At 37.0% G+C, this 15650-nt stretch overlaps 1 protein-coding gene across 3 annotated transcripts in view; it reads right to left on the bottom strand.

The window, feature by feature from the left end:
• MME (membrane metalloendopeptidase) overlaps nt 1-15650 on the bottom strand; it is a 98832-nt gene that overhangs the window by 14785 nt on the left and 68397 nt on the right. For all 3 annotated transcript variants that reach the window (XM_070406943.1, XM_070406945.1, XM_070406944.1), the window contains exons 17-20: nt 8042-8100; nt 2697-2816; nt 1093-1226; nt 909-974 (exon numbers count right to left, since the gene is read on the bottom strand). In XM_070406943.1, the coding sequence (XP_070263044.1) occupies nt 909-974; nt 1093-1226; nt 2697-2816; nt 8042-8100 (379 nt within the window). The remainder of the gene's footprint in view (nt 1-908; nt 975-1092; nt 1227-2696; nt 2817-8041; nt 8101-15650) is intronic.

Here is a 15650-nt window from a genome sequence, read left to right on the forward strand (position 1 = left end):
AAATAACCTTACATCCTCATCCACTCCATGGAACATTCGATTCACCTTATCATGGGGACACCTTGTCAAGTAGACTCTGCTCCTTCTCCCACATCTGGGCTACCTCAGGGTTGCAAGAAACACTCAACATTACCCTCGCTCCTCATTGTTGCTTTCAAGACCAGTATTCCTCCACTCTTTGTGCAAATCCCTGCTTTTTCTTGTGCATCCTTTTTCAATCCTTGTTTAAATGATCAAGTAATGATATCATTTAGGGAGGGTTCACAGCTTTATCTTTAGCACTGAAAATAGTGCCAAACACAGAGTAAAGCCCTCATTGAGTATTTGTTGAATGCATGAGTTAATGGAAGGCTAAATGAGAATCTAAGGAACTCTGTGATAAACTTCTCTGGCCATAATAGTTTGGATGACTAAAAGGCCACATGCTGAAACCATATCACTTAGTCCTTCAGGGTATCATTGTAAATGAACTATGGTTTATGCTGATTATAGTTCCTCAACACTTCTTCACTTGTTGTGAAACTGAAGGTCCTGTTTGGTACATGGATCAATGATTCTGAAATAATTCTTTTTATGGGGCCTCTTTTGTCATAAATTTATTTCAGAGATTATTTCTTAGAGAAAGGTTGCCTCCTCTGTGGACTTGCCTATCTCCTTATTTCTGTTGATATAATGCTCTGTGTTTCTTCTTCTCAGCTTCGTGTGTTCAGCTCAATCGCAACTGAATTGCCCCTGCTGGTTAGCATATTTACCATCCCCTTTCTCCTTACATTTTCCATTTTAATCTTTTGTTGCTTACATTATGTGTCTTTTGCAAAAGGCTTTGAATGAGTGAGTGAATGAATGAATGAATGAATATGATAAATATACACTCCAACCACTAAAATGGGAAAAATATTATTACTCACTCTGTATGCTTGGCCAATACCTCCATTATCAGCAATGTTTTCTCCCAGGGTATTAATTCCATTGATCTGTTAAAAACAAAAAACAAAAAAGACCCTTAACTACATTCTGATTGTTAAAAAGCATCAGTAATTCACTTAAGATTTGATGTATCTAAAACTTTTCAAGAGAATGCTGATGACATACATGCTGTCCACCTGCTAGGTCCCAGGAGAAGTTTCCGTACTGGTACACCATGCATTCGGATTGGTCTTTGAAATTATTTGCAGACTGTTGTGTCCACCAATCAACAAGGTCTCCATCCTTGTTAAAATTTCTGCCTAGAATATATTTATTCAAGTACAATGAGAACTCATTACATCAAAAATTACAATAAGGTATTTTTCATTCTAAGTGCCAGAACTGAAATACCACTGCGTGAGAGGACATTAAATTGAACACATAATGAGAGGAACTGTTATTCTTTCTCATTCAGAGTTGATGACATCTGGACTGCCAGGATTTTGTTTGCTGATGTGCCTTAGTATTAATTCAGATAGTTCACCGACCTGGCTCTTAAGATCTCAGCTGAGGCTGCCAGATAAACATTTCTGAAATAATGCCTTATATTTGTTATATGGTTTCTACTGAAACCATGTCTGTTTCATTTGGTATTTTGAGATTTTAAAAGGTCAATATTTTCATTCTGGCATTCATTTCATACCTCAAACTCTCGTGACATATGGTGGACTCAGTTTCCCTCTACTTCAAGTACAAAGAAAAAGTCACCTTTCTTCCTGGAGCTTTCCTGCTAACCCTAAATACATCGATCTTTTCCTTTTGTGAGATATATTTATCGATGCCATTTGATTTGACACTGAGTTTTATTATCATCTTTTTAATAGTTATCCATGATGTACTAAGAAAATGGCTATGAAGACAAACTAGCTGAACTCACATCCTCGTTCCACCAATTTCTAGCTTTGTGACTTTAAGCGAGTCTTTTATGTGTCTCTATTTTTTCCCCATTAATAAATGGAAATAGTATTAGTATCTACCTGTGAAGACTACTGTATAGCTCATTGAGTTAACAGACACTTAGTGAGTCCTTTTCAAAATTGTGCCCTTCACATCTCCTTTTCTTTCTCTAGATCTCTAAAGGTCTTGTTAAGGTGTAATTATTTTCTCTTTATTGTTCTCTTTCTATTTTCTTTCTCCTTGCAAACCAATATTTGGCATAGCTTCAACTATCACCTCTTTACATATCTCCTGACTTTACTACTTTTCTTCTCAGTTTCACTGAAACTCTAAATCTATTTTGCCAATCAAAAAACCATTTTGCATTATGTAAATATTTAAGTGCCCACTGTTTGCAAGGCCTAAACTAGGTAGTAGGTTAAGATGAAAAAAAAAAAAAAAAGATGAAGTCACACACCACAAGCGGTTTAAGAGTCTTAGGCTTACGGGCACCTTAACGTTTAACTTTTTATCTCATTTTAAGATGTGGACCTTGCCCTCTGAAAGTCTGGCAGAAAAGAAGAACTAAGACATAAAAACTCATAAAATAAGACTAAATATTATCATCAGTGTTTTCTCAATGTGAATATTTGCTTTATTCCGTCAGGGCTTACCTCACTACTAGAAATTTCTAAACTTCTTAAGCAACAATTTAAAAGGAACACTAACAGTGTGGTGATTAGTAAGCCAGTGATACATGGATGAATGTTATTTTTGTATTGTTAAATTATAATAGCTCTTAATCAGGTTTCTGAGGCTATATCTCCGCCAAAGGAATGTCAAGTGTACTTTACCACTGTCATCGAAGCCGTGGGTAATTTCATGTCCTATTACCATGCCGATGCCCCCGTAGTTCAAGGATTTAGACTGCTGGGCGCTGAAGAAGGGGGGCTGCAGGATGCCAGCTGGGAAGACTACAAGGAAAGAAGAGGGTTAAGGATTACTTGTGGCTTTATTTTGGGATGGCAGGCCTGGAGTTGGCTTCTTGCCTGCTTAACTGTTTTCTAGTATGTTCCGTTTCATTTAATTACATACAAAAATCTTTTGTGATAGAAACACATGCAAGTCTTTTATTATTGATGATAACAAAGAGTTCATCCCAGAGTGACACCATTACTCTGTGATTTAGAACCATAATCTACTTGACAGTCTTAGTAAGATTGTTTTCTGCCAAAAGGAATTTAAAGCAAGGGGTAATTGTCATCTTCAATCAGAAGGTCTTTTCCCCACTGTAAATATTTGGGGGAAATAGTTACTTAATATCACAAGTATTATTTTTAATGTTAGCTCTAACATTTTATCTAACTTTAATGGCTTACTAAATAAATAGAGCCTCTCAATGGAAGGTATCTCCAATCACATACCTGTATTTTACTTTCATCAAAAAATCTATGACTGTATATTTCCTTTATGATTGTTGTTCTTGTTTTTTACTGGCCCACCTCCTACCCCCCAACACCTCAACTATTAGCCCTTGGAGAGCAGAGATTCATGTTTGTTTTTGAGTTTTTTTCAGTTCACTATCTCCAGCACTTAAAACAAGAATAGTGCCTGGAACATTCTAGGTGCTTAGAAAAGGTGTTAAACAAATTAATAACCTTCTATATATATAAAAGCCTAAGCGACCATTACTACTGGTCAACTGGTCACTATGATGTGCAATGACCACCAGGGGGCAGACACTTAATGCAGGAGCTTCCCCCTGGTGGTCAGTGCACTCCCATAGCCAACCTCCAGCGGCCAGCCAACCTCCCTTGGTCCCTCCCCTCAGCTGGCCAGCCCTGATGGCCCCAATGGGGACTGGGTGGGACTGGGGGAGATGACCCTGATCGGCCCCAATCTCACCAGCCAGGCCAAGGGACCCCACCCATGCACAGATTCGTGCAGCAGGCCTCTAGTAATAAATAAGTGAATAAATAAATTTACTACGGTGTCCTAAAGACTTTAGTAAATAACAATTTTATAGGTATACTCTGACATCTACATTAACTTGTTAACTTTCTACATTTAGATGTCTTATTGTTTAAATTTCATGTGTCAAACATCAAACTCCTCATTTTCCCCTGTAAGCCATCACTCTTTTGACTTTATTATTTCTATTCATGGCATTTGAGGGGTCTCAATTCACCCAAAGTGAACATTTTCTGCTTATCTCAGATGCCTCCTTTCTTTAACAAAGTCGTACACAGTCTACTTAGTAAAAGAATGGATCATAAAAAATAAAAAATAAAAAATAAAAAAGAATGGATCATGCAGCCCAGCTGGTTGTGGCTCAGCAGATGATCATCAACCCAGGAATCAAGAGGTCACTGATTCGATTCCCAGTTAGGGCATATGTCCAGGTTGCAAGCTCGATCCCTAGTAGGGGTCGTGCTGGAGGCAGCCAATCGATGATTCTCTCTCATCGTTGATGTTTCTATCTCTCTCTTCCTCTCCCTTCCTCTCTGAAATCAATAAAAAAGAAAAGAAAAGAATGGATCATCCACCTCCCTTCTAGAAGCGGCTCTTCTGTTTTTCGCCTCCTATCAACCTTACCCACACCATCCTCGTTCACACTCTCATTCCTTGCCTTAGAATTTCCTTGCCTTAGAATTAATTTCCTAATTGCTCTTACCACTTCCTATCTCACCGACCTATAATGTATCCTAAATCTAATCTATCCTGCAGCAGATTGAAGTGCAACTTGACTCATTACCACTTCCCTGCTAAAAATCCTTGCACGGCTTACAGCTCTCTAAGGAAACGCCAACGCTTTTGCCTGGTCTGGCTCCACAGCCCTCTCCTACTTCCCCGCCTCCCTCATGCAACTCCCTTTAGTTCACAGTGCTCATAATTTACTAACTTCATTTTTCATGTTTGAAAACTCTAGTATCCACTGAATAACTGAAACATTATGTTCTGGAACAAAAAATATCATTAGTATAATATCTATCTGCTTGCAAAGCCATGGGCCATCACTATGTGGGATACCAGGAGCACATAAGAAGTGCCCTGACCTTAAAAAATTTAATATCTAGTCAACACCGAGTAGCAAATATTGGGGTGAATATAACATAGGTTTGCATGTGTTTCAGGGGTAAAAATTAGATATTTACAGAGACTTTTAAAATACACTGGGCAATCTAAGTGCTCCCCAGACATCTAAAAAAAAATCTGTAAAGTTGCTATAGCATTCAAAATGACCAAATAATAACAACAAAAATACTTTTGTCCTTGGTGAATTTTGATGAAAGTTATACCTCATATGTGGCTGCCTAAGCTATCAACAGTGCCAAGAAATAACTTTTAGCTTAAAGTATAAAAATTATGTGTGGTACTTTATTAACTGAAAGTGAACATTATCTCCCACACTATGTACTCTGATTAAAATCCACCCATTATATAAATGCTCTTATGAAACGTGCTAGCAAGACTAAACGTTATCTGTAAAGATCCTGCTGCTTTAATTATACCCTAATATGCCATTCTTCAGGCGAGTGATAAGATTTTTATGGCTCCTATTAAATACTAGTCTTCAAGTTCAGCTTTGCAAATGATGATTTCTCCTTTTTCTCTGTCAGCTAAACCTCTATGATGAGGCTTTTTTGCCATTAGCCTTATCACTCTTACTAGGAGACTTCACAACTCTTCATAATAACCAACTGCTTAGTTGTGCATATTTTATGGATGTCAACAAGCTAGTTAATTAAATAAGTCATTAGTCCATGAAACAAAAGACTAGGCTTCTCCCTGCTCCCTCCCCCTCACTTCCCTGGTTCATGCTTTTAAGGCTGCAAACAATTCAATTTTACAATCTTTGATATAAAGCTCATGATTACAATTAGGTAACATCAATTTTTGGTATAAAAATTAAATTCTTTTTATATTAAATATTTGGAAATATTTACTCTTAATTTTCAAGTCTGAAAATAAGACTCCTAAGAATGAATGAGACAACTTTAGAAAACTTTCTTATCTCAAGATAGTCATGGACCATCCAGGCTGGATAAACTAAATATAAATAATCTACAGATTTCCTAGAGTTTAAAAAACTTTTTGGTTGTTAATGGAAAAGGAGAATGCAGCAGAAGAAGTAAGTATTCCCTTCTAACGTGATCATTTCCTTGGATGAGATTTTAAGGTTTAATAAGATGATTGACTATTGCCTAGAACTTACAGGGAAATATTTGACAGCAGGAAAGGTTTCCAGAGCTCCATGGAGCAAATATGCAAGGAATAGAAATCAGTGAGTGAATTAAATACTTTCAGTGTACTTTGCTGCCATGGAAGATGACTATTTTTTAGTTGATGTGAATTGGTGGGGTGCATAAAAATTGGAATGTAGCCTACATGTATGAATTATGACAAAAGGTAGCAACTGAATTAAAAAGGAGAAATTATTACTATGAATAACTCCCTGTATGATAGTAAAATATGCTATTTTTTTTAACCATAACATAACAAAAACAATCCCATGCGATATTGTATCCAATTTAATTGGGGTATTTGTGTGAAGATGGAAGGGTCATCTATGACACACATGTTATTTTATACCAATTCTAATTCTATAATGCACATGATACCAAATCCATGAAGACAATGTTGCAAACATTATATATTTGTGTATGTACACACACACACATACACACTTTTATCAAGAAGTAAGAGGGAGATCAGGACCTTCAATTATTTTTAGTTAATACAATCCTCACTTTGAAGATTTCAATGAATTGTCAAAAGAGAAAACGTTTCATATCAAAGATCTCTCCTCTCAAATGACACTTTCCCTTTCTCTGAACTGCTATTTTTAGCAGACAAGCGTATGAAAAGAAGTTAACAATTTTTTTAAATTTGGTATTTCCTTTGGATGAATTTATCTTAAGAATCTTAAAAAATGTCTTTCTTATATATTAAGAATGGGTATTGCAGCCAATTCTTGATTATTCAGAGGTTAATGGTCTACTTTGTGAAATGTTAGGCCACTTTTACCCTCATTTTCTTTTAGCTGTGTGCTTGTTTGGTTTGAGGGCATTAAATACAAAATGGGAACATTCCCAAGTCTTCTCTGATAAGAGAATCTTTGACGTGGAGCAATTTTGAGCCAGCTCCAGAAGTATGGGGTAACTCAGACCTTCCTGAGTTGGATTAAAATGAAGCTATATCCCTTAGTCTGCCCTAACACAGAACCAAAATCCAGGCTGCCTTACTTTGCCTTGGGATTCCATTAAAGGTTATTTATCCCATTTAAGTCCAAGTCTAGAATGAACTAGAAGTTATACTGACAGAATTACTGAGCATCAAAAAGAGGTCTTCATGCCCAGCTGGCATGGCTCAGTGGTTGAGCATTGGCCTATGAATCAGGAGGTCACGATTCATTCCCGTTCAGGGCACATGCCTGGGCTGTGGGGCTCCATCCCCAGAGTGGGGTGTACAGAAGGCAGCTGATCACTGATTCTATCTCATCATTGATGTTTCTCTCTCTCTCTCTCTCTCTCTCCTTTCCTCTCTGAAATCAATAAAATATATATTTTTTTTAAAAAAGAGGACTTCAAAGTAAAGACTCTTTAGCAATAAAAGCACTTCTAAGAAAAGGTTTCAATGGTTTCTAGGACCACATTACAAAGGATAAACAGGTTCTCAGTTGATCATTAAACAGGCTCTGGTCTGAGTTTAGGTAATCATTCCACTAGCTGGGATGTGTATGAGCCCAGAAAAGACTTTGAGCTAATTGATTTTAACCTGGTGCACATGCCTTACTTATTATCTACATGTAATATAAAAACAAACTTTTCTGATTATCCATCATTTGCATGTCACATACCAAAATAAATTCCAGCTGGGTTAAAGATTAACTCAAAAAATAAAAACCATAAAAAATACAAAAGAAAATGCCGATAACTTCTTAATTAGAAATAAACCATTTAACTAAAAATGAGAGTATTGTTTTAAAAAACTACTTAATATGATTTGTATTGATTTAAAATTTGCAACTATGACGAAAAGAGATACATAAATAAATTTACTTTCAGAGTATATTCAATAAATCAGTAACTCGGCTCAGCTATACTTTTACGGGTAGTATTACAAACTAGTCATGCAATTCACTACAGGTTGAAAACAATAAAGGGATAATAAAGCATTATTTAGGAATAGATCTTACCTATTTGATTTCTGCCTGAAGAATAAAATGCATTGACTACAGCTGGTCCGCTTATCCACCTATGGAAAACATGACGAGACGTTATAAATGACACTGCATTGTCTGATTCAATCTACTCAACACAATAAAAGGATTGTTACTAGTCCCAGATGAATGTTCACTTTCTGCTTGAAATATGATCAACAAATTAAAATTAGCTCACTGAGTGAGAAAGCTCATTTGAAAGTATTTCTACTTGAAAAATCAGAATATATCCAGGTCTGCAATCTGTTATTTCATTTGCATGAAATGTATCTCTTCAGAAATTGCAATGGATTAAAGTTATATTGAAATGAATTTAACTTTATGTTCCCGATACCAGGTAACTATGGCCAACAATTTTGGAGCAGTTGACAATACATGAAGTGATAATATGCCTCCGATTATTGCTGTTTAAAGTTATTTTTTAAAAAGAGACATTCCAGCTAACTGAGCAAAGGTTTATTTTTGTATGATGACTGTAAAATGAAATCCAGGTGGTTCTTACTTAAATAGATTTGTCTATCTGTGTATAGCATGACTTAGGCTCTGAAGAGAATCTACAGCTCTTATAAAATACAACATCACAATTCAGAAGACTCTAGTTTAGTTGATGAAGGGGGTGGGTGACTGGATAAAGAAGGTGAAGGAAATAGCTAATGACTATATATGCATACCCCATGGACACGGACAATAATTTGGTAAAGGCCTAGGAAAGGGGAGTTGGGGGAGAGTGGAGGTGGGCAAAGGGAGGGAGGAAGGAGGGACTCCTGTACTAATGTCAACATTAAAAATTAAAAAAAAAGAGATTGAATTAGAAAATGGAAAAAATAGCTCTCAGACAGTAATTCAAGGATAATGTTAAGCTAAAGGATAGATACCAATGTTCTCTTGTCTTTCTATACATATGTTACAAAGACTGCATATCAATAATCATTATCAAGTACTTTTGTGCGCCTGGAGTATTATTCCCATCTTAATAGACTAATTAGTTAAATATATATGCCTAATAATAGACTAGTATACATCCTTATGCACTAATTGAAAAATGGACACTGATTAACTTCAGATTAATCTCTTAAATATCAGCACACATGCAAACACTTAAAACAACTTCATTGCAGTTATTCCACTTTCTGGGCAACAATTAGTGTAGCAATTATTATCCTACTCATGCAAGGAGCTTACAGTAGTTAGTACGATGAGGTTAAATCAAAACTGTTTCCAGACCCTGCTTTGTGAGGTGAGCAGTACAAAGTCAGCTGCCCAAGTCAGCATTTTAGCTACAGTTTCTGTAACTATGGTAGGAGGTCAGAGGTGAGTCCCATTTTGCTCTCTTAAAAACAACTGTGGGAGGGCCAGATATAACAAGTGTCTGATAAATTCTAATTAAGTATGGGTTTTATCTCCAATAACATGACTAAGATATTTATATGAAGGATTTGGGATTTTTAAAAATCCAGATAATGTTTCTGTGAATTTTTCCTTAGGAAGAAAATAAGTTTGAAGATGGAGAGTGTGGGAGGAGGGATGGTTGATCAATGTGTTCCTTCTTTAGTTTGACGGTGTTGTTTTAAACAGAGAAAAAAAATTTTCAAACAGGATGCTGTCTGTGACTGACATATCAGTCCTCCCTAATTTAATTGCAGCTGAGTCATCAATACTTTAATTTCTTGAAGGTTGATGATTACAGTCATATAATCTTATTTATTTTAATTAAACTCTTCTTGCTTCCCACATGATCTGTGGTGACTCACCACAAAAACATGTATTTGTAAACACAGGGAGGCCAGACTAAAACCAAGAGATCAGATACTATATAACACAAGTAGATTTTGTTTGTGTGACCAAAAAATATTATGAAAAAAATATTAAAGAAAATATTTATATGAATAAAAATCATGATCAGGAAAAGTGACGGATTAGGTCTATCATATATATATACGTCACACAGTTATCATGACTTAGGTTCAAATATGATTCTAAGTTGTATGAAAAATGTGCTTTCTTGTGGTGACTTTAGAACAGTATCTCTGACGTGTCCTCAACACTTTGATAGCAACTATGTCAGTAGGTTTTATGCAAAAACAGCTTATACTTATTTTGTTATAAAAGTTAACATGTTTCCAGGTCTCAGCTGTTTTAAGGTTCAGTTACTCAATTATACACTTCCGATGTAATGATAGTGTACTCTGCATGGGCTTTTATGGGTAATCGCAAGTAATAAGCAAATTATTTGGTTCTGGATTCAGGTACAATGCTAATCTTGAAATACAAAAGGTGCCAACCCAAACATTAAAAAAAAATAATTACATTACAGAGGAAAGGAACTAGACATATGAAACTAATATTTTAGACAGCGACAGATCTCAAAAGTAGGACATAGATGAACGAAGTTTATATTACCCATGTCATATTTATTGCTTTTGTAAAAATAAATGTGGTACCTTTTGTTTGGTGCTTTCCTGCTCTTCTGTTACATTACTGTAAAAGGCTTAAGATTGCATTTTGATTAATGTCTGTAACTTTCCAGCAGGGAGGTTTTTGCATATTAAAATGTCCACTGTGAATTATACCTTCAAGAAAATAGGTTGCTTTTTATGAGCACAGAATGCTCAAATAAAATCAGAATTATGGCGGTTAGGTTCAGAGAGCACTAGTGTTTGGCATTTGCCTTTCCTTTCTTAAGATCTTTCTCAGTATGCCCTCCAATCACCTCTGGGCTAATTTACCCAGATTCATTTGCCCAGGATGTACTGTCCCTGGGTATGACCAGAACTGGAAGTACTCTTATTCGATCACTACATCTTAAATGAATGAAGATAACAGCTACAGACTCAATGTCTAAGATTTGTGGTCAAGAAGCTAAATTAACAGTGAAAGGATTAAGAAGCACAAGTTGGTAGTTACAAAATAGTCAGGGGGATGTCAAGTACAGCATAGGGAATATAGTCGATAGTGTTGTAATAACTACGTATGGTGCCAGGTGGGTACTGGAAATATCGGGGGAAATCTATAAAGTGTATGATTGCCTAACCACCATGCTATACATGCTATACAATAATACTGAATGCAAACTGTAATTAAAAAATAAAATTTAGCCTGGCTGGTGTGGCTTGGTGGTTCGATTCCCGGTCAGGGCACATGCCTGCATTGCAGACTCGATCCCCGGTGGTGGGCATGCAGGAGGCAGCCAATCCATGATGATTCTCTCTCATTGATGTTTCTGTCTCTCTATCCTTCTCCCTTCCTCTCTCTCTAAAAATCAATAAAAATATTTAAAATAAAATAAAATTTTTCTAAAAGAAAAACACAGTGCTAAAACAAATTTTTTTTCAAATTAAGTGGTGATGTACCAAAACTAGACGTTCTTTTGATTTGGATGTAACCTCCAAGTTTTGGGAGACACTTCCATCCATGAAAGACAGACAAATTCGCCCCTGAAGAACAGGACAGAAAAGAGGAAATGTGCAGCAGAAGAGAAAACCAGATGGTGGCGATTCTTGCCCTAAAATAATGGATAGAGCAGGCTACCTGGCGGTAGGTCAGGCACCAGCAGCCTCTTGGGCAGGTATCAAGCCTGAGACAGGAGTCAAATATCACCCTGTTCTTTGCTTTCTCTTCCTGCCTCCTGGGTCTGGGTGTGTAGGAGCAAAGATGTGTGTGGTGTGGTACAAAGCACAGTGTGAGAAAACAAGGAGTAAGAAAATTTTACTTTTAACTTCTGAGCCATAGTTTTGTCCGGTAAACTTGTTCTTTGGGGCTTTCAATGATGGAACAAAGAAGAGCCACTATATGCAGCGCGGCCCTCCAAGCTGAGCTAACGATGGGGATGGGAAATATAACAGAAAGACTCAAGAGGGGGACCAGGTGTTCTTTCCCAGCTCTCATTACCCTGAAGAATCTAAGTGGTGATAAAACGTAAGTACACAAACATTTTTACAGCAGGGAAGAAAAGCAGAAGTCGACAGCCTGATCCTATAGCTTTTCAGATATAATAAACCCACTGGATTGTGAAAGCACTCGGAATAAAACTTCTCCTTCACCCACTCATGTGTGACTTTAAAACTTAAAGCAACCAAACGGTTAATGAATGTCCCTTTCCCTGAAGTGTTCGATTTCTCAGCATCTCATGAGTAAGTCCTGTGAAATCATCAATAAAATGCAGTGGTTTTCTCTGTCTTACTCACGTACTCCTGAAAAGGAGAATTCTCATTTGTAATCGCAATGACCACTGTAATTCTTTACATTTATCAATATTATCTCATCAAGACTTCAGAGGTTTCCATGTACCTTCATTTATCTTCAAACCACCCATTTAAGATAAATGACATGTCCAATTTTCACATGTAGAAACTAAGGCATAGTTTGGTTATCAAATTCTTTGTCCTAATGCTTACAAACTAAAAGAAACGTAAACTAAGGAGAAAAAGGACCCTATCATCTTCCAATCTAATCCCCCTCTCTAAGTTGTTGATCTAAATAATACACAAAATTTCATTAAAATGATGAATGCCAATTTCTTGCCAACCTCTAAAATGCAAGCACTTATTTTTAAATTGCTTCTGTAGAAGAGGAAAAATTTTCCCTCTACCTTCCTAGGCACTTTTGGCTAATCTAATAATTAATATAAGGCAGATTGATATAAAAAAAAAACAAATTTAATTAAGTATGTATAAGAGCCTCACATAGACATAAGAAGCCCAAAGACAGTCAGGACAACCCCAGGTGAGCAGAAGGGCTTAGGGGTCTAGGGCTTCAAAGGGAAGGAAGTCAGTTCACAGGAAGATGGGGGAAAGAGCAAATGTTTGGTAAACAAATGTTTGCCATGCCACCCAGAGACAGTCTCTGCTGAGCTCCCACACCTAACTCACAGGCTTTGTAGTTGTCTCTAGTATTAGCCTTCACCAAAGTTTTTTTAGGCAGTTAAGGGGGAGATGAAAAGCTTTATCGAGAGACTTTGGGGCCTTGTCTTCAGCTCAAAATAATCAACACATTCATGGGGGGGGTGGGGGTGGGGAGCTTGTTCTGACCCCCTTCACTTCACAGGGCTCCCTCTTATCTTAGTAAGTTTTAGGATGCTGGCTTCTACATCACCCTGAAGCCCCACCTTGACCAGACAATAACAGGTACTATTTAATGAGCATCAATGTTATGTGGAGGACATTACACAACACAGAACACAATGACCCTATAAGGCAAGAGTAGATATTATCCTAGTTTTTAAAGGAATCATTGAGGCTTAGCGGTATTATGTAGGTTGTCTAAATTCATACAGCTAGTACGTATCAAAGCAGAAATCTTAATTCAGGCCTGCCTACTCCCTCCACCCCTCAGCCCCCACCATCCCCACCACCACAGCTCCCTGACTCCATAACACAAATTCTTCCCACTATTCTAGAAGGTGCAATTTTTTACCCAAAGGCAAAAGCACCTGAGGACCAAAGAGCCTCATTAAACTGTTTATTGTTGTTGCATAAGAGTTGTTAACATAACTGAAGTATTCTGCATGAATCATCTCACTGTCTGAGTGGTGAGAGCCAGAGCTCCTATTCAGACATTAAAGTGGGAGAACGCACTTCTCTTTCAACAAAAGGCAATAAAAATCACTCCTCTTGATTTTCTTCCTAGAAGTCATCAGTTGGTTATGTGTGGTTCTAAGTTTCACAACAAGCACAATCGTTTTAGTCTTTAATAAGTTTATATGTATGTACATGCACATATGCGTGCACCCCCATGTGTGTGATATGCCAAATATAGAGAAATTCCAGATTTGGGAGTTATGGGTCAATGCATCATTTCTGTCAGAATTTTCTTTTGGTGACTTTTTCTCCTGATTTAGAATAATCTTGGGATCTTTTATAAAAGAATTGAAACCTATTACATCTCACGTAAGACTTAGTAATGATACAGCAGCATTTTAAGTTTATTTGTCTATCTGGCTCATTAGCTGGTAACCCCATGAAGGCAGGGAGGTTTCAGGCTTTGTTCTTTTTTAAATTGTGTTAAGAACACCAACATGAGATCTATCCTCTTAGCATATTTAACTGTACAACACATTATTGTTGACTGTAGGTACAATGTGTACAAAAGATTTCTAGAACTTATTCATCTTGCTTAACTGAAACTTTATGCCTGATAATTAACAACATCCCAAGCCCAGCCCCTTGGTACCATTCTTTGATTTTATGAACTTGACTATCTTAGATACTTCATATAAGTGGAATCATACAGTATGTTTTTTCTATCTGGTTTATTTCACTTAGCATAATGTCCTCAGGCTCATCCATGTCATTGCATATGATACAATTTTCTTCTTTTTAAAGGCTGATTAGTATGTATATACCACATTTTATCTATCCATTAAATGTCGATGGAAACAGATTACTTCCACATCTTAGCTATTGTGAATGGTGCTGCAATGAAAGTCGGAATGTAGTATCTCTCTGAGATCCTGATTTCAAGTCTTTTGGATATGTGCCCAGAAGTGAGATTTCTGAGTTATACAGTAGTTCTGTCTCTAATTTTTTTTTTTTAGGAATTTTCATACTGTTTTCCATGGTGGCTGTTCTGTTTTACATTCCCATAAATGGTATAAGGGTTCTAATTTCTCCACATCCTGGCCAACTTTCTCTTTCTCTCTTTCTCTCTTTCTCTCTCTCTCTCTCTCTCTCTCTCTCTCTCTCTCTCTCTCTCAATTTCTGTCTCTTGACAATACATCTTGCCAGAGTGATGCAATATTTCATTATGGTTCTGATTTCATTTCCCTGACGACTAGTGATGCTGAGCATCTTTTCATGTACCTGGTGGCCATTTGTATGTCTTCTTTGGAGAAATGCCTGTTCAAGTCCTTAGTCCATTTTTAAATTGGGTCATTAGGAATTTGTTTGTTTGTTTGTTTTGTTTTTTGTTACAGAGTTGTAGAAACTTCTTATATATTTGGGAGATTAACCACTTATTGTTGGGGACCACACAAGACTTGGTTGGCAAGTTTGTAAGGAGGATATTCTGATAAAAAGGAAGTGTGTGGAAGGCTGCCTGCCCTGTTTATCAGAATTTCAACTTAGGGGAGACTTAGGGGAGTGTCTAAGGCAGTGCCCCTAATTATTCCTTAACCTTTCCAAACAAGTCCGTGCATGTGCAGGGTGTTTACTGGAATCCTTATGCTTAATCCCTGGATGCCCTTGCCTAGAGGATAATGTAAGCACATGTGTCCTCCCAAGATTACTCACCCAATTGATTGTATCTAAAGATAAAAATTCCAATAAAAGGAGGCAGGCAATCGAGGCTGCTCTGGCCACTAGAGCCAGAAACCCCTTAGTCCTCTCTTTCACAGTCAAATTGTGTCTGAGTAATCTATTCATCCGTCATTCAGGGGCTGCTGGTCAGCCCTGGGAACTTATCACATATATGATTTGCAAATATTTTCTCCCATTCCATTAGTTGCCTTTTTATCCTGGTGACCATTTTCTTTGCTGTGCAGAAGCTTTTTAGTTTGATGTAGTCCTCTTGGTTTATTTCATGTTTTGTTCTTAATTGTATTTCTAAGGGTTAGAACAGGTTGGAAGCATGATAGGTGCTCGATACAGAT

Source organism: Myotis yumanensis, unplaced genomic scaffold, assembly GCF_028538775.1.
Source record: "Myotis yumanensis isolate MYYU_CA2020_CCGP unplaced genomic scaffold, mMyoYum1.0.hap1 SCAF_2, whole genome shotgun sequence".
NCBI lineage: Eukaryota > Metazoa > Chordata > Mammalia > Chiroptera > Vespertilionidae > Myotis > Myotis yumanensis.